The sequence below is a fragment of the Branchiostoma floridae genome, chromosome 11 (genome assembly GCF_000003815.2).
Source record: "Branchiostoma floridae strain S238N-H82 chromosome 11, Bfl_VNyyK, whole genome shotgun sequence".
Classification (NCBI taxonomy): Eukaryota; Metazoa; Chordata; class Leptocardii; order Amphioxiformes; family Branchiostomatidae; genus Branchiostoma; species Branchiostoma floridae.
In genome coordinates, this window is record NC_049989.1 from 16,237,227 (window position 1) to 16,257,732 (window position 20,506).

Below are 20,506 nucleotides of genomic sequence, written 5' to 3' on the forward strand. Positions count from 1 at the left end.
CTCCCTTTACATACGTGTAATTCTATTGGCATTTGTGGTTGAAATTTTGTATTTATGATAAACTGTTTGAACGCCCATAAATACGTTAGGAAGGAATTATTGCACCCTAAATCTTATGACCTGGAAAGCTGAGACAAAAATCAATAAGGTCCCACTGTCTCTCGGCCTATTTTGTCACCATAAGGCCACACCAATTTTATTTGTCGTTTCTCGGATTTCCGACCTTATTTTTTCCGATTTGAAAAAAAAACAAAACTTTTCAAATTAATGGCCGCACCTTGTGTTGACAAAATTTCACTGCCTCTCCTTTCTCTAATTAACTATGACTGTGCTTTAGGTGCCTATTTTGGATTGTATGTTCATTCTTTTTCTTCAAACTTTGGACTTTGCTACCAGGGACCCCCTATAATTGTTGAAAGTTTAGGTTTTCCTGTCCGATCTCTCCTACACCCGACTTAAAAAAATTTTTTTTTTTTTCAGACTGAACCAATTTATTTCTGAAAAAAATCCAAGAAATAACAAATAAAATTGGTGTGGCCGAAGCTGTATATTATGAATGACTGATTAGAACTAATTTGAAGGCCACTAATGCTGGGAAACGCAAGAATTATTTTAAATTCTATAGTTAAAAGGAGACCCTGTATTGATTTTGTTGCTCTGGTCTTTAGTTTGATTTCTTGGTAGTTTTGTAATTTGATGAAGTAAAAAGTCAATTAAGACATTTGAAAAAAAAGCCCTGTCTTGTGCCATGGACTGTTTTTGATAACGTTGTCAACAAGCAACAGATCTTTGATACCCCTGACACATTAATTTGGCAAAAATCGATCGGACTATGATTCTGAGGAAATTGCCCGAGCCTTGCTTATGATTATAACTTTATTGCACAACAATTGTACAAGGTACAAAGTATGGCTTATATGTGACAGGGAAGGTTTTTAGGTGAAAAATAGTGCAACCCTCTGTCGATCTTAAATATGGCCGATCTTCCATCGATACGTCCGAAGATCGTGGATAATGTGACGGGTATTAAGCAACCTGTTAAAGATGGCAGAAAATATGAGATTCCTAAATTGTAAATTTATTCTGGTGCACTATGCTTCAATTTTGATGCCACAAGTATGGCATTTCTCGCTAACGTTATATCCCAAACTTTTGGTAATTTATCTCTTCTCAGCAAAAACGTATAGAACCATTGAGAAAGTTGAAAGCAGTTAAGTGGCACAGAAATGATACTCCAATTAAGAGGCTATCAATGGCAATTATCTCAATTTTCCTTCTAATCTACCTGACCTCCCTTTTAACGTTATCTTCTACCATATTTCGGTTGACCCAAAAGATTTCCATTATTCAATCAGCATTGGTCGGCACGTTGTAAAAGTGTTTTACACTGAATATTCATGTATTACTCTGGAGAGAATGCGTTCTTGCTACTAGCAATATGACGACGCCAGGCTATAAAGGGTCGGTGGCACATAAACCATAAGGCAGGCCGTATGAAACAAAAACTACCCACATTTCGGAATGGGAAATCAATGAGTGTTTCTGGGAGAAACTGATTTGCTGTTCTATTTTTACGACCGCTGATGGGATGGTTGGGTGGTCTGAAGTGGTTTCGCGAGAAATAGCGGAATGAGAGCGAAGGTAGGAGATTCTATTATGCCGTCTTTACGTTAGAAGAGGGATATATTTCTTAGAACTCTTGATCTAAATCTGGAAAATGCTAGTCAATTTGGGATGGATATTTTGGCTTTTGAACATAGCCTTTTGTAATGCAGGCATTCAAGAGATGGATCCCTTTTAGGATAAGATTGTACGTTAGTTCCTGAATGGATGCACGTTTGCATGAAAATGTGTGTTATGTGTTCATTGTAAGATAAGGCCACAGGAATTTGATTTGTATGTTGTCAAATTTTTGAAAATAACTGATGAATATCAGCATGAAGACAGAGTTTGATAGCAATGTCTGTAGCCTGATATACAAAGTTTTAGGTAGTGAATATGGCAAAATGTATGTTTTTCTCCTTAGCCCTATATGTATGTTTCTAAGATAGCTACAGAATGAGATGTAGTGCATCATAAATCATCAGTTTGTAAATGCAATCAACTCAAAAGAAAAGAAGAAAGAAAAACAGAGAAATTAACGATTTAAGTTTGAAGTAAAATTTCTGACAATTTGCACAGTGATTTACAGAAAAATGTATTCCAAGCCCTGCATGACTGAAATAGTTACAGAATGAGATGTAGTGCATCATAAATCATCAGTCAGCAAATGCAATCAACTCAAACAAAAAAAGAAATTCAGAGAAATTGAAGATTTAAGTTTGAGGTCTCTCCTTGGTGCTGAAAGTTGTGGAGTTAGGAATAGGAAATGATGGAAAGAAGAAATTAAAGAAAGCACGCCTCTGAGGAGCCTGCTTGTTGAACGACCATTGCCAATTTTTAAAATCATATTATTAGTCAACAAAATTCATATCTATTCTTTGAGATGTAACTGGAACTACTGATTCATTAGGACAAAAAGTTGTCTGTGGTTTGAAACTTTTGCAACATGTAAATACACTTATCTGTTAAGGATCAGGTAACCAGGTCTAATCAATGCCTACTGTGTGTTTCTTGTTAGCCTAGGCTTGGACTTGTCAGGTCTGGTAAGAGTGACAGATTATCCATGTGTACCTCAAATTGTGCTATGATTAAAAACTCACCCTCTGAGTTTTACCATTTCTTGTGTCTGTAGTAACCAGGGTTCTAGCCAGGATTTTATTTTAGCGTAATGGTGTGGAAGGAGGTCTTGGTCCTTCCACTGTGAGATTTTGAGAATGTAGAGTAAAAAGTTGGTATGATAAGGGTAGCTGTGAAATAACTCAGTCTGTTAACATCACATATAATTTGACTTCTTGATCAGTTTGGAGAGGCATATCATCATTTTTCATATTTAATTAGACATTTTCCAACAAGTAAATGATAGCAAAGTACCACTAAGCTAGTTGAAGATAAGCATAGTGGTCTTCATTTTAGCGTGGTGGTTGCAAATTATAGTGTAATGGCCCGTTACGCTAAAAATGCTCTCAAGATACATAGATGAAGGTTAGACATCCAGGTTAGAAATCCAGGTAAAATCGTGGTATACATATCTGTCTTCACCTGCTTTGCATATCAATTCATGATTAGGATATAAAACCTGCTCTTCAACAATATTTTCTCAGTGTAACCGAAAGTTCCTAGGTGTCACTGACAAAAGGCAGTGGATGCTACCTGAAATGTATGACCGTTTTTATTATATCCAGTTGCTTGAGTAACTGCTGTTTTGCAAAGGCAGTCAAGAGTACATTTGTTGTAATGGTAGTGGCTTTTCTTTGTTAGTGGAAAAATGCAAGTTTGATTAAGCTGTGTACCAAATCATGGCGGAGATGTCGGCTCGGTAGAGAGAGACAAATAGGTTTGTTGTGATCAAACTCATTCCTGTAGACTTCCGATAATATAGGTGACTTTGTGGTGCATTGTCAAAACACAGCAGGCCAAATGAATAGTCGACAGATGTTCAGCTTAATAAGCTTATTCATCTTAGGCTTTTAAATCTAGATTAATATAAAATTATGGTGTATCATTAATTTTCATCAAGAAATTTGGGCATCGTCCTCTAGTATTACATGCTTGTTACTTGATATCTTTCCTCAAAAACTACTTCAGTGCTGTGTCCATGTCAGATCTATACAGTGACTCCCCAACTTGAATCTTGTTATCTCCGATCGTTGAAAGGCTCAATTATATTCCAGTCAGTGTTGGCAAGAGCGCAGGATAAGATATATCAAATTGGCTGCCGCATGTCGATGACGGTACATTACTCTTCCAAATAAGCTTAATTGTAGAATTGCCATGCTTCTGCTGTTGGGTTGACTTATTGTCTTATAGGGATCGCGTTGTATTGCCAATTATTTGTGCCATTTCCGACACCTTATATATATCAGTATGACCACTCAAAACGTTCCATTTTAAAGATGAAAATAGAATCTTTCGTAAATGGATAGCTGTTAAAAAGGAATAATACAAAAACATAACCCTTACCTCTCTGAGAAGTGGACTGTCCCGCCCGCCAAATTGCCCCCTAGGGGGTACCCATTGATTAGCCACAATTTCAGCACGACGGGAATGTTCTGAGGAGGAGCAGGTGCGATGGTTTGTACTATCTGTGATGTGGTTTTATCCGTCTTGTGTTGTCAAATGTCCTAGAGGTTAGACGTGGGGTACGTTACATGTACAGTGTCGTCTTGGGTCTTAGAGAATCTGCTTGATGATTTCAGTTTCAAAACATGTGTAGTCAAACAGCATAGCACTCTGCTGTGATGCTATCTTCATTGTAGCCTGTATAGTTTTTGTAAGAGTGATGCATGAGTGTGGGTGCATATGGACGGCCTATCAACTATCGTAATTAATGGCATCGTTGGACATACATGACAAGGACCTGAACCTTTGACATACCGAGGTTGTAACTTGTCAGTCTGTCTGCAGTTAAGTCTTGATCCATGACAGTTCACTAATACGTGTGCCTTACGCGTGTCTATGTGTACGTGTTGTAGATAATCGGCCTTACTGAGACATACTGCAAAAGAATGAAGTAGACTACATTCCTGGACCATGTCGGATGTGTTTACTGTAGGCACCTTACACATACTAATGGTTTGTAGCCAGCCAGGGGAGAGTCCAGGCATCATTTGGACGTGCTGTTCTTAAAATAACTAGAAATTGGACGTACTAGATGCTCTTACACAGGGGAGCAGATCCTCTGGCAAGCATGAAATTATGATTGACCAGGGATGCGACTAGGACGTTGGTGGTCACAGTCTTCTGGTGTGACATCTCTGACAGTAATTTTACCCTTCAGGATACTTTAGAATGTACTTGTTCAACGTGACATTCTCGATAACCCTGCTCCATAGATGGTGGATGCCCCCAGGACCCCCCCCCCCCTAGAATAGTCATTCCTACATCGCTTACTGCAAATCACCAAGAAATTTGGACTCCTGATGATAAAATCCTACCTATTATAAAGAGCCTGTTCATAGCTGAAAGCCCAATGGTCTTTGTAGTGGACCAAGCCCTAGCACTGTAATGTAATGTCATGAGGCGTGATATGGCCAGAGAGCTGCGCCCTTTGCCCCTGTGCTTGACCATGTGTCTGTGGTCAGCATGGTTCACAACATTCATCTGGCCATGTCGTAAATCCGAGTCCCAGGCAGGCTATCTCTAGCTGTCAATTTTTTTCCGCCCCACTCTTTATTTATTTATTGAAATTTACCACGTTTGTGGAAGGATTGACATAACAGGTGACCATAGCTTTTCAAGATGTCAACCCGGAGACCAGTCTGTTTGTTTGATTCACTCACACCGGAAAGGACCCGCTACTCTTTTTCGATGAGTGTGGTTGGTTCTTACATGACCGTGGAGTGTGACTTGTTTCAACTGTAAAGCGAATACTCCATTTTCACCCTATACTGCTAAAGTACATTATAGATCCCGATGAATTTAAAGGTTTTTTTTACCGTATTCCTTATAATGAACAAATGCTGCAATCAATACGATTTCATTTGTGTCTATTATTATCACATGAAAAGTTGTATAAAGCTCGAAGTATGACAATAAGATGTATGCTCACCAAAGACATAGGTCAGAAGTCTTCTCTGTTCAAGTTATCGACTTCTAAATAATTGATGATAAGAAACATTGCAGTGTGCGAAATTCATCCCATAGGAGTCTCAGCCATAGACAGATTTTATCAGAAGCACATTTTGTACAAAGATGATATGACATGGTTTTACATGATTGTACTTGATTGTGTAGTTTGGGAGTTGCTGGAGTTACTATATGTAGTTTCAAAGGTGAAATTGCTGGAGTTACTACATGAATTTCAAAGGTGAAATTTTCACATACATGTAGTCAGCCAGGGTTAGACAAGTTTTAAGAATTCTCTTGCTGTTTAGGGCAAGTACATAGAAGATCTACTGGCTTGAAACAACTTTTTACTAGACTGAAATCTACTAGACTACATGTCCCTTAAATTATATATACAATCTTCCTACAGGTAAATGCCATTCGGGTACAGCTGTGTAGACTGTATATTGCATCAAAAAGTACCTAAAGATTGCAAACTTTGAATGTAAGTCTTGTTCTTATCTTTTGCTACAGGACAGTTCCTGAGTCTCTGAGGACGTTCTGACTCGACAGCAAGATGTACAACGGCATCGGGCTGAACACCCCCCGCGGGAGCGGTACTAATGGGTACGTGACGCGGAACTGGGCGCACATCCGTGGCCGTAAGGAAAAGGTAGGGCAAACCACGTGCATATTCAGCGAACAGTCACAGAAGGTTAGGCCATGGTGATTCGATTATATGGATGACATTCTCTGGGAACCCCAAAACGGATATGAGGGTACGAGACAAAAAGTAACGCACAAGAAAATTTCATTATGAAATCTAAGTGGTCGAAGGTTGAACAAAAGAAAGTTAAACACATAGTATGATATTCCATAGTATGGATTCTTCTTTTCTGATCTTTCTTGCGTGATTGGAGTCTCAATTGGCCTTCTTCAACATTATTACCCCTGTTTCTTATTTTTATTTTTATTTTACTATGTGTATGTGCTCATTTTTCAGCTGCTTTGTACGATGTACAGTATGGTCAAATTTGATGGTCATCCATATAATTATATCAACATGGCTTTATCCAAAGTACAAAGGAAAAGCATGAGTTGAGACTTGGGAGTATTGTATATCTATTAGAACTGTTTGTTTTACATAACAGGGTTGGACAAGTCCACTAGCCCTATTGTTCAGGGCAAGTGAAAGTGCTGATCAGGCAAGTGCATGGCCTGATCGGGCAAGTAAAATTTTTCCATTCAATGAGTGAGATTACTTTTTACAGTGATGACATCAAGCAATGGTTAACATGGAAAAATAGAGGCAATAATAAGAATTCCATTGCTGGAAGTGAAAATTCATATGAAAGTAACATTTGATTTTTTCGCAAGTGAAAAATTGCTTCGGGCAAGTAAATTTTTAATGTGCTTGCCTGATAGGACAAGTGAATTTTAGAAAACTTGTCCAACCCTGGGATGGGAAACTTGGCGCATCCCCGTCTTGTATTTAGCTAGAAGAAAGAGTATGCCATCCTGTAAGGGGCAGTATAACCCCAACTGTGCTGTAGTACACAGTAAAACACTGTATGACTATGACTGATGGCCAAAGGAAAACTTAAAGTAACCCTTTCCATCTTCATTTCACTGTCCCAAAAACACAAAAGGAAATGCCTTTGGAGACACCAAATATAGAGACTGTATATCCTTATCCTTTGGCTGTTTGCATGCTGTCAGATGCAAATTACGAGCTAAGTACTGTCTTTGCTAAGTGCAGGGAGCTAAAAGCCACCATCTGACTCTCCCGCCCAAGGACATAGTCATTCTTAAAAAGCAGAGAGACACAAACCAAGGCTTTTTCCCAATTGTTTGAAAATCCCTCATCAAGGATGGTAGAGTCACTGAAACACATGCGGGCTTGAAAGATGCGTCACAGACAAATGTTTCTATAGCCACTTAATCCTACAGCCATACCAATTTTATTTGTTGGTTCATGGACTTGAAAAAAGTGTCAAAAATATGCTTGACTGGAAAAAAAACTGCAATGTTAAGAAAGCCAGAGGACCAGGTTGATGCATTGGCGTACTCAGTTTTATTGAGTGAATACAGTCACATCCAAGTTTTCCACCCTACCCCTTATGATGTCCGTTTGCTACATCTTTATTAAAAAAAAATCTAAAACCAAGGAAATCAACTGGGGTGGCCTAAGCTAAAGCTGCCAGTTGTTTTGACATTGATGAGCTACTTCTGCTGTTTAGGATGACAACTTGTAAGAGGGTATCATGTAGGTTGGACGTCTGCATCCAAATGGAGACAGATATTCTACCCATCCCACCATTAGGTGATATTGATGTAAGAATATTGCAGTGTGCTAGCCAGCCTGATATTTTTTCTGTCCCCTGGATTTCATATGGAAATCCTGTCGAAGGCGCAACGGACCCAGGGGGGTCCGAGGTATGCTCCCTGGGAAATTTTGAAATCTAGACCCTCTGTAATGCTGTTTTCTTTATTTTGTGGGGAAAATTTTGCTAGATGTTATAGAATTTCACATAGACTTTGACAAAATGTGTACGGCATATGCACGGTCATTTAAGATTGTTTCCAGAAGTTCAGTTTGGTTCAAATGATGTCTTTATATGCCAATTTTTGTCCATCACAGAGGGCAGATTTGGCAAAATTTTTGTCCATCCCCAGCAGCAAAATTCTGTCAAAGGACGGAAGGATGAATGCTGGATAGAACCCTGGAATTGTGTGACATAAAGCCAAGATTGGTTCGTACGTCTTCAGGTGAACTACAAGACGGAGGAAGAAATGAAGAAGCTGGATGCGGCCATGAGTAAGAAGCCGAACCAGGAGATTCTGGACCACGAGAGGAAGAGGAAGGTGGAGCTGAAGTGTATGGAGATGCAGGAGCTGATGGAGGAGCAGGGGTGAGTCATTGTTATGAATGAATGAGTGAGTGAATGAGTTAGTGAATGAATGAGTGAGTGAGCGAACGAGCAAGCGAGCCAAACAGTTGGATGGAAAGGAATGAAATTTTATCAACCCGTCTTGCCTGTATGGGCTCATAAGACACCAAAATGATGCATACAGATGAGGAGGTACGGTGACAATAAAAGGTACAAAATCAGCAGGTACTAACAGAAGGTTGAGAAAATGTATTAATCAATGGAATATACCACTGATGAACAGACAATCATTGGACATAGAAATCATGTGAGATCGTGTGGTGTAATTGGCAATGTTTAGAGCTAAGGCCGGAAGGTCAAATCTGCCATGTGTTGTGCCCATGGAAAAAGCACTTAAGACAAATTTCCTCACTTCACTGAGGGGAAATGAGTAGTACTTAGTTTTGGTTAGGCCCGTCCCTTGGATAGGATGTTAAATGGGGGTCCCATGTACATGTATGGGGAGAGCCACACCTTGAGCATGTAAAAGAACCCTGTCTACCAAACTTCTTCCTGGTTGAGTACTGTAAATGTATTTAATTTCGCGGTAACACTATGCACTGTAGTATCTTACTCCCATGGAAAATGTTTGCTATGGTATCAAATTTGCGGTAAAGCGGCCATCGCGAAAAACGCGAACATTTAACCACCGCGAAAGTTTCTGCATTTATAGTATACTACTTTGTCCCCTACTGGCACTCACCCCAAATCCACCAGACGAAATTGCTGACGACTCAAATGGCATTGGGAAGTGCACATTCATTGTATTTCAAAACACACAACAAAGTTTAATTGTTATGCTATGACGTTCCCTGTGCAGTGTGATAAGGCATATTCGACTTAAGATATAACAAGGTAACAAAGAAACAGTGACTTGGTTTTAATGCTTGATGGGGCAGCAGGGGTGAGTTCTTTCATCTCCTCCGGGTGAATAGCAGTGAAACCGCCGCTCGTCTGCAGGTCAGAAATGTCAAGTTTGTTGCCGTAGGGAGACTCTGTGCAGAGCCAAGTTGTAAAATGGCATGCCCCCAATTTACAATGGATCACTCACTGGGCAAGTCGAAAACTACGCTGAAAGGTTCAAATTTCCAGTTGATAGGAACTATTTGATTGGATTCAATGTGTCCTTTCTTGGGTCATTGTATCTTTCCTGCCATATCTTATGTAGTTACAGTGTTGCTGTATCAAGTATACATTCATTATATTGTGGTGTATATATAATTCATTATATTGTGTTGTATATATAATTTCTTATTTTATGGTAGTTGTGCCATACAAATGTAACGGGAGGTGCCCCAACACGGTGCGCTTTTTCTTGCGCTCAGACTCATGACGCTCCATCGCTAGTTGCCTGAGAGTGGTCAAATTTTGATGACTGAATTTTTTACACATAGATTTGAACAACATACTTGAATAAGAAATGCATTCATGTGGTTCATGAACCTTTCGCGCTGCATGTTACAAGCGGCAAACACTGTGAGACAATTTCGTGTATGTAACCTTCCAATTTTGTGCTACACTGGACAGTGTGCCTAACTCGGTACGCTTTTTTTAAACATTTTGCTCTCTTCAGAAGTAAGTGGTAAATTTAAGTACACAGAAAAAAATTAATAATATGATATTTTAGCTTCCTTTTGACAGTAAAATCGTGACTGTATGTACTTCTTGTCTCACATGAGGAAGGCTGTACCTAGAACAATCCAGCTGAAGTTTTACGGGCAATGGGCTGAATGCACTGAGTGTGAATGCCCGACTAAAAAAACCATTACGAAAAAAAGACATCGCCAACATCAACAAAACTCTGTCTGATTATGTGAAAATATCATCTACATCTCTCTAACAAGTCTTATTTTCATAGACAGCACGAATCATTTGTTACAGTCAAATAAATCTTTGGAGCGTTCTCTAGTCTGTCACCTTCACGGCCACACTCCCTTGGGAGTACAATGTTTACGTCGCTTCCTTTTGGTTGCTTTTCTACTCAACAGACATTTGAAGACCCATATTCATAGTGTTTTATTGAGCTTTATTTATGTGTATCATGGCAGTTGTGTGACTGCTTGAAAGAGTTCGTATAGTTAGCTACACGAGCCGCCAATACGCAGAGGCCGGTGACCGCAGTGATTCAGCACTGTCAACATTACTGTTAGAATTCTGTTTTTCTAAAAACATGAAGTAAATATGTTAAAGTATACTTTGAATGCAAATTAAAGCTGTGTGCATGGACTTGGTTTATTTACCTTTGTAATCAGCATAGTCAGTGGCAACAAACACGGTGTACTTATGGATAATAAGATCAGCAAAAAATCCGTTCCGTCTTACGACGGGAACCGTCTTAGGGCGGCCCCCGTTACCTTTATCTTGTTTAGAATCTGAAAAGCAAGATTTTTTTTCTGTCATATGTGACAGCTTTAGTGGAAAAGGTTTCATGTTGACGACTTCATCACAGTTACTGAGCTTGATACAAATCTTGATAAGTGTTAGCAGTTCCAAGGAGATTCTCATGGACCCATACTGTCTACCTGTATATAGCTGATATATGTATGAAAAATAAGATATGCTATAAATTTGATAACACTGTAAATACCACAATACTGAACAGTACATGCTTGCTGTTTCTACCCCCCTGCCAGTATGAAGCATGCCTGTATAGAACCAATAGGAGATATGAAAAATAAGATATGCTTATCTTCTTAATGCATGCATATCCCCAATTAATTACTAAAATGGTAAATACCACCATACTGAACAGTATGCGCCCACTGTTTCTACTCTCCGCCCACTACCAAATATGCCTGTATGGAGATATGAAAAATAAGATATGCTTATCTTCTCAATGCATGCTTACCCCCCATAATTTGCTAACACTGTAAATATCACAATACTTAACAGTACAAAATGTATGTGGCCACTGTTTGTACTCTCAGCCCACTACCACGCATGCCTGTATGGCGATATGAAAAATAAGATAATATGCTTATCTTCTCAATGCATACATTCCCCCATAATTTGATAACACTGTAAATATCACAATACTTAACAGTACAAAATGTATGTGGCCATTGTTTGTACTCTCAACCCACTACCACGCATGCCTGTATGGCGATACGAAAAATAAGATAATATGCTTATCTTCTCAATGCATACATTCCCCCATAATTTGATAACACTGCAAATACCACAATACTTAACAGTATGTGCCCACTGTTTACACCTGTCCAGTACCATACATACATGTGTATCTATATACTGTATGAGTACTAATAGAAGAACTAGAAAGGCCGACATTTGCTTGAGAGCACATGCAGCATATTTCAGCCATCTCCCTCCCCATGCAACAATAGACTATTCCAAAATCACCCATGTGCAAAAATCGAACTTAATGACACCCAAAAATGAATCTTGCAAAATTCCTAGTGCAAGAATGGACTCTTCCAGTGCACCCCATGTGAATTTGCACAATAGACGAGTCCAGAAATACTCTCATTGAAAACATGGCCAAGGTTGAACTAAGCAAAATAAGGCATGAAAAGGTAAAATAGACCAGTCCAAAAACACTACCACTAAAAATGGAATATTGAATCATCACCTTTCTAAAACTAAATTTGAAAACATCCCCATGCAAGAATGGACTCTTCTTGCGATGCCCATATGTAAAGTGGTGCAGTCCAAAAATACATCCGCTAAAATTGGACTTGGACATAATCACCAAAGTCCCAAAAATGGATTTTAAAAGGATGTAAGGGTGGACTCTTCCAGCACAACCTATGTAAAATTGCAAAGTTGACCAGTCAAAAAATAACCACACTGAAACACTTTGACATATCAAATCACCAAAGTCCATAAACAAATTTTTTTAAATGCCCCCCTCCATGCAAGAATGGACTCTTCAAGTACACCCCATGTAAAATTGCAAAATAGTCCAGTTCAAAAATACTCCCACTGAGAGACATTATATAATCAACAGTCCAAAGATGAATGTAAAACATATGTACCCCTTCCGTGCCAGAATGGACTCATCCAGATAACACCGGGCTCAGATTGGCTGCCAATCCCCTTTGGAATGTTGACTCAGGCTACGTGATTGGTTCCCTCTTTAATCAAGTTACTAGTATATATAGACATGTGCATATGCTGTCTTCAGGTGGGAGAGGTCAACGACCTGGCCAGTGGAGAATTACCAAATAGTTCCCAAATATATCATTTTGAAGTGGTTTATGCCAGAAATTATACATGGGTCATTTGAATGAATATCTAGTGCACCTATTTACCAAAATGTAGGTCATTTGGTTACAAGACCAGGGAACAGGAGCCAAAAGCGTACGTTTTTGGTCAAACAATGACCAAAAAATTCCAAAATTAAGCATTTTGTTGTACCGTATGCCAAAAGTGTAAATGAATTCATGTGCGCATATGTAGACAGCACTCCTATACCAAATTTCAGGTCATTTGGTTGTAAAATGGGGGTATAGGAGCCAAAAATGTCATTTTTTGGGCAAAAAATGGCAAAAAATGCCAAAATTAAGCATTTTGCTGTACCATATGCCAAACTTGTTTTTAGAACCTTGTGGGCATATGATCAAGGCACCTCTCTACCAAATTTCAGGTCATTCGGCGGTAATACCAGGGTACAGGGGGGCAAAATGTACATAAAAATTGCAAAAAACATGAATAAAATCATTTTAAAGGAAGATATGAAAAAAATGAGAAAAAAGCACCTGGGTATCGACCCACTCTACCCTTGTGCCAAATCTCAAATAATTTGGTCCAGGAACGACAGAGTTGAATCGATTTGAAGATTTGACAGGAGAAAGAAAGAAACATTACGAATACTAGAAAGGCCGACATTTGCTTAAGAGCAAATACAGCATATTTCAGCCATACCCCTTCCCACGCAACATTGGACTGTTCCAAATCACCCCTGCGCAAAAATGGAACATCCTCTTAACAGTACATTATCCCCCAAAGTGGACTGGTATTGTGAATTGATTCCAGGTAAAAACAGAGCTTGCTTCTATTTTTCAGAAAATGACAATAATCACACTTTCCATTCAGAAAATTTTCATCATGACTGAAAATTGTTGAATGACTTCATGTAATGTCATTAACAATTTTCAGTACGATAACTAGGTGTAAGTTTAAAAAAAGTATAAGCTCCTTGTGATGTGGGTACATTCATTATTGCAGTGAAATTTTTTTTATTCAAGTAGGGCATACGATTTAATAATTATCAAGCAGGTGCAGGTACTGTAGGAGCGTTTGTTTTCTTCAAGCTGTAAAACTGTTAAACTGTTTTACTTTGTATGCAATCAGCCATCGAGCCTATTATTATTTTAGTTTAACAACTTCCTGCCAGACCCGGAAGATACGATTGAACCTTGTTCGAGGATTTATTTTCGTCTGTCTGGTCAGTCTGTTCATACCCTCGAGGCTGGCGCTGAGAGTGTTTTATTGGGCTGAAACTCTGGCAGTTTAAAGTTACTTACAATTTAAATGTTCAAACTTTATGTCAAACAACAACAGCACTAGGAAATGTGGCCACTATAGACAGGTGGTCACTATAGAGAAAATGCTGATCTATTGACTAGGAGCCATACGTTACACATGATCATTAATCATATAAACATTGCACAGGTAAGCCAATTGTTTAGATGTACAATTAAGTTCAAATAATTCTGAAGAGAAATATTGATGAGAAAATAATCATTCTCGCCACTAACTTATAATTACGTGTCAAAACTAAACGCAGATTTTCTAACTAACGCACCTTTCGCCGACTTCATCAAAGGACCGCCGGCTATCAATCAAACACGGCTGTTGATTAGACTTAGAGTTTCAAACAGCCATGTGCTGTGTGCCAGTTGACAGCGAACTTCATGCTACGTGATGTTTTACATTGCTTGGACCTTCTTTCCTACAGCGGTGCTTCTACAAAATATTTAGACTATAACACTGAGTCCCACATGTTTTATAGAATAGAATTTGACGCAGAACAGCGTTTTTTGCTGGGTATTTTTCTTGAAACATGTTCGTGGGAATATCAGCGAGGCGGCGACGTAGGGATATCAGACCGTCAACAAAAGTCGCACGGCGGCTAACGGCGCATCGAAGATACTAGCGCTATAAATAAGCGCTTCAACTAAGGATGGCAACCCGTACAATATTTTTGTATACTGTTGAGCTAAGTAAAGTTTGTTGTTTATGAGGTTTTAGTTGTCTTTGAAGCTTTGACCCGAAATATTTTAAAGTCAAACTGCTGAAGAGAAGTAGGTGACTGCTACGATTATCGTAGATATGGCCCTAAAAAAACTGATAAAAGAAGCCTTCTCAATAGTCTAAAATGCAAGAGCTTCCGGGGGGCTTCGCCCACCTGGGCCCCCCCCCCCACCACAGTGGCCCTGCCCCTGGACCCCGCCAGGGACATTCGGCGGCCCCCGGACCCCTGTCCGACGCTTTGAAAAAATCCTGGCGAGAAGTCTGTACGGCCTGAGTCTTCAAGTTAACGTATTGTGTGGTCCCGCTTATGAATATTAATTAGCCTTCGCTTTCCTCTTCGCTGATTGGCTGAACCATTAATTGAATTAACTCTTCCTGCCGGCTAGACGCAGGTGCAGATGTCGGCTCTGTGGGGTGAACGTCCGAAAGATCATGGCATGGAGAACGAAAGAAAACCAATTTCCCCTAAAAAAAGTGCTGTAATTAAGCCTTTTACAGTACTTTAAGCCAAAAATTTTACTTGGATCATTTTACCAACTATCTTATGCCTATCTATACCAAATGTTACTCATACCAGGGTACAGGGGTGCAAAATATACCGTTATAAGACCGTCAACAACAGTCGCACGCAACAGTCGCAGCGAAAATACCATCGCTAGCGTTTCAACTTCGGATAACAAGTTATAAGTACTGTTGAACTCAGTAACGTTAAAGTTTGTTTTTAGTTGCCTTTGACGGTTTGACCTGAAATAGTGTTACGCTAAACTCCTGAAGAGAAGTTAAGTGACTGCTGCGATTATCATAGATATGCCCCTAAGAACTGATACAATATAAAGCCTTCTGAATAGTGTAAAATGCGAGAGCCTTAGGCGGGCTTCGCTCCCCCTGGCGGGAACACTGCTATATACGGGATCATGAGGCCCCGCTTATGAATATTAATTAGCCTTTGGCCTCCTCTTCGCTGATTGGCTAGGTCTTTGATTCAATCAACTCTCCGGCTGACGCGCACAGGTATGGCTCTGTGCGGGGTCACGGAAGGTCACGTCAGGAGGCCAAAAGAAAACAAATTTCCCCTCAGAAAAGTGCCAAAATTAATCATTTTAAAGTTGTTTATGTCAAAAATTTGACTTGAATCTTGTTACCAAGTATCTAATGCCTATCTATACCAAATTTCAGGTCATTTAATTGTAATACCAGGGTACAGGAGCCAAAAGTGTCCTTTTTTGGTCAAAAATTGGCCAAAAATCGCAAAAAATAAGCCTTTTGTTGCACTGTACACCAAAAGTGTTATTGAATTTATATGAAGGTATTATCAAGGCACATCTGTGTCAAATTTCAGCTCATTCGGTTGCAATAGCAAGGTACAGGAGCCAAAAGTGTCCTTTTTTGGTCAAAAATTGGTAAAAAAAATCGCAAAAATAAGCATTTTGTTGTACTGTACACCAAAAGTGTTATTGAATTTATATGGGGGCATTATCAAGGCACATCTCTGTCAAATTTCAGCTCATTTGGTTGTAATACCAGGGTACAGGGGCCAAAAGTGTCCTTTTTTGGTCAAAAATTGGTCAAAAAATCGCAAAAATAAGCATTTTGTTGTACTGTACACCAAAAGTGTTATCGAATTTATATGGGGGCATTATCAAGGCACATCTCTGTCAAATTTCAGCTCATTTGGTTGTAATACCAGGGTACAGGGGCCAAAATATACAGTTTTGGTCTAAAATTGACCAAAAAAATCTCAATAAAATCATTTTAGAGGCAGATATGAAAAAACTGAGAAAAAAGCATCAAGGTATTGGCCCATTCTACCCCTGTGCCAAATTTCAGGTCATTCAGTCCAGGAACGGCGGAGATGAATCACTTTGAAGATTTGACAGGAGAAAGAAGAAAGAAAGAAAGAAACATTACGAATACAATATATTTCACCATACTATGTATGGCTGAAATATAACAATATATTTCACCATACCTATGGTATGGCTGAAATATAATTAAAAAATAAGATACAAAATGTTTGCTTATCTTCTCAATGCATGCATGCCCCCATAATGTGATAACACGTTAAATACCACAATACTGAACAGTATGTGCCCACTGTTTCCACCCTGCCCAGCACCACGCATGCATTATTTATTGCCTGACGGAGAAATCACAGGGTATATCAGCACCAGGTGCCGTTCAGTCTGCAAAATGTACCACTTTGCACAGGATGGGAGTTTGCACAGATAAGACATCAGCTGTCTCTTTCTGACTACTTCATGCACCTATACTTCTCTATCTTAACAGTATCTATACTTCTCTATCACTGCACAAGAAATATACGCTTGTTAGAGTGGTTAATGGTTGGTATCTTGAATTACGATGTGTATCTTTAGACATAGATGCTTAAACTATCGAGGTGTAAGAGATCTGTAAAAGACATTGAGTATGTAAGATATAATCTCGACAAGGGTAGGATTGTGCTTTAGATTCGAATCACTGTGATATTAGTTTAGATGTTGAAGTTTCTAGAGGTGTGTTTTGCTGTTAAAGTCAAACCAGTTTTTTTTACCAAAAAGCAGTTACTCAAGCAACTTAATATCATGTTCCAAATTCAACTACTTATTAACTGCTTTTTGGCATATCTTATTACCTGGATGTGTAATTTTCATTGCTGCATGGAAATTTTGTTATCAAACAGTCCTTTTGTTTGTCCTAATGAGATGTAAGCAGACCTTAGAATCTCCCCCCCCCTTTGCCTTGAGGTCCTAAAAGTGCCATTGAAGGTGTTAAAGGTGTGATTTGCTATTAAAATCGAACTGTACTGATTTTGTTTTCCAATTGTTCTTGTGTTTGTCACCAGGAAAGATGCAAGCAGACATCAGAATTAACCTCCCCTTGCCTAGATGTCCATAAAATAGTTCACTCTTCTCCAACAGCACAGCAAACTGTCAGAGTACCAGGCACTTATATCGAGGATCAATACGTTCCTACCTTACTCAAACGGACAGCTCATTCGTCACAGCTGCCGTAAAAAGCACTCTTAAGTTCACTCCCCCTGGCACTTGCTATTATAGAGATGTTTTTAGCGGAGGAATGTTTCGCAGCGTCTCACTCAAGCTGGGAAGAAGCTGCTAAATGAATGCATAGCCTGCAGCGGCATGATTTGCAGAGTCATACTAGACTAGTATGTGTTCTTATCAGAAGCAGTAACTGTAACATAAAAACTGGTATTTTGTACAACATGGAAGAAATCCGATACACTGGAGTCTAAGAAGTTGAACATACACCAGCAAAGCTTGAGATTGAATGTTGTATTTTGAAGATCAACCTTCTTGGTGACTGATTTCCTCTCGACAAATGTTCTGTTGAAAACGCCTTAAAACTTTTGAGGAATGTTGAAAGCAAAATCCCAAAACCCCAGCGGCAGTAGTATGAAATATGAGCCTGTGGTTCAGTGCTGTTAAGGCTAATTGCCTACTCTAAAGATTGGAGCCTCCTATGGGCCAGCCAGTTGGTACCTCAGGACATTAAAAGACCGTATCCACCCGAAAATGTTCGATGTTGGGCCAGATGTCAGCACCGCCCCCAAACGGCTTCCCTTAAAGTATAGCTATACTCCGGTTTTACTGGCTGTTTAGAGACGCAAAGAGAATACCTCCAGGAACTGTGAGAGCTCTCTGAAAATGTCAGGTTGGAGGTGATTCATCACGAGAGGAAGTAAACTTGGCCTTTCAGGGCTTGAAATACTTTTTTCTGCATACCTGCACTGGTGCAGGTGGCATTGAAAATTACCTACACCAGACAAATTTTACCTGCACCACTCTGAATCTAGGAAGTATGGATCATACTAAAATTGTTTAGGAACCATTATTTTATACTTGATAGGTGGTAACAGTCAATGCAGCTAATAACAATCCACATACACCTTCATCAAATGACATTTATGTATAAAACCCAGTACATGGAGCAGTGCAGGTTAGGTGCAGGTAGACACCAGAAATACCTGCACAGCTCCAATTTAACCTGCAGTAACCTGCATATGCAGGTGGTATTTCGAGCCCTGCCTTTGTCGGTATAAGCAGGTAGCATATATCATAACAGCCTGGGGTGTTCCTGTTGGACTTAGAGGGACTTAGGGTGGCTCCTCATCCTTGAACAGGACTGTGACAGAGTGATGGGATCATAGTACCCATCTCAAGGGGAAACACCAGTTTTTACGTGTCATCAATCTTTTTTCTGGTCGAGAGTTGCAAGGATTAGTGCCATAGTGGCGTGCCCAGTCCAATGGTTAGCGGCCCTGCATGCCTATGGGCGAACATGTTGTTAGTTTCAATACTTGCTGTTACTTAATCTCCAAGCAGATCCTACAATGGCATATTAGATAGTACCAAACTGGCCAAGGAGTATAGTCAGTCAAGAGGTGTCCATTTGCCATATAGCGAAACACACTCCTAAGCCGGTTCACTCCTCTGCCAGCTTTTTATACTATCTTATGCTACCGTAGGATCTGCTTGGAGATTAGCTGTTACTCACCCGGCATGTAGGCAACTGGAAAGGGTCGTGATCCTTAGGGCATAAAGTTAAGCTGTTCATTGTGCCTCTCGAAAAGAGCTAGCAGAATTACCCTCAGCTGGTACAATGAACCCTTAGAAACTGTACATAGCATCTGTCTTCTCTGTTACCACCAGTGAAAGTATAGCTGTTCAGGGAGCTTAACTGGATCAAGATCACTTTCACTTCAATTAGCAATGAAAAAAGCGATGGATTGTACAGTACTGTTATGTTATAGCTATTGGTGTTCTCCAGGGTGCTGAAATTGATACTGTTATGATAGTCACCACAAAAATAACAGACAAGTATTTTCACAGTCCATTACAAACAAGAATGATTCATTGCTAGCATGTTGACCTAATACCGGAGTTCTGGTTAGAATCCTGTTTTCAGTTTTTATCATCCTAAGATGGTCTGGTTCTAATTTCTTTCATGCCTTTGTCAAAGTAGCCGAATCGAACTCGATGTTCCAACCCGGGACGGGTGTCCCTTGTGACCTTTGGTGTGAAAGAACTAGGTTAACAGTGAGTGAAGGTCGTTGAACCCAGCAAAATATGTCAGATATCCATTATTTGCTTTAAACATAGACAATTTGTTATGATAAGGCTATGTTGATTTGATTATATGGATGACAAAAAAAAACTTTTCCACCACACAGTAAATTGTGCAAAGCAGCTGTAAAATCAGCACAGATATGCCGTAGATTGAAAAAAATATCAGAAAACAGATAACGAATGCCCAAATTAAACCTAAAGTCAAAGAATAAGATGTAAAAAGACAGAACGTACTATAACGTTTGTCACCCCTGGATGCTTAATGCTATAGAACTTTTTGTCTTTGGGTTAGTCTTCCATTGTGCTATTGGGTCCCTGCAGTCTATCTGTTTTTAGTAACTCATGTTGGTACTGTATGTTGCCTTTTATCATGTCATATGTGTGTTTGAATCAAAAGGAATTTTTAACAGTATCCAACAGCTGGTACTATGTTAGTGGGGAGGGGGGCATATTAAGTGTTGTCACAATGGTGATGCAAATGAAGCAGGTTAAAAAAGTGTGGAATCTAATTTGTGTAGCTCTATTCATCTACACAATATGGCTCTACCTACATTATGCGTTTGGCTTGTGAGAGATTTGAACACAAGAAGAAATTGCTGTAAGAATATGGCTTGAAAGTACATGTAG

The 20,506-nt window shown here is 39.4% G+C and overlaps 1 protein-coding gene across 6 annotated transcripts in view; it reads left to right on the forward strand.

Annotated features, from left to right (window-relative positions):
* The window catches only part of LOC118426496 (serine/arginine repetitive matrix protein 2-like), a 155,702-nt gene that overhangs the window by 38,628 nt on the left and 96,568 nt on the right, over positions 1 to 20,506 (forward strand). For all 6 annotated transcript variants that reach the window (XM_035835938.1, XM_035835937.1, XM_035835940.1 and 3 more), the window contains 2 exons: positions 6,181 to 6,319; positions 8,416 to 8,558. In XM_035835938.1, the coding sequence (XP_035691831.1) occupies positions 6,224 to 6,319; positions 8,416 to 8,558 (239 nt within the window). In that variant the 5' untranslated portion in view covers positions 6,181 to 6,223. The remainder of the gene's footprint in view (positions 1 to 6,180; positions 6,320 to 8,415; positions 8,559 to 20,506) is intronic.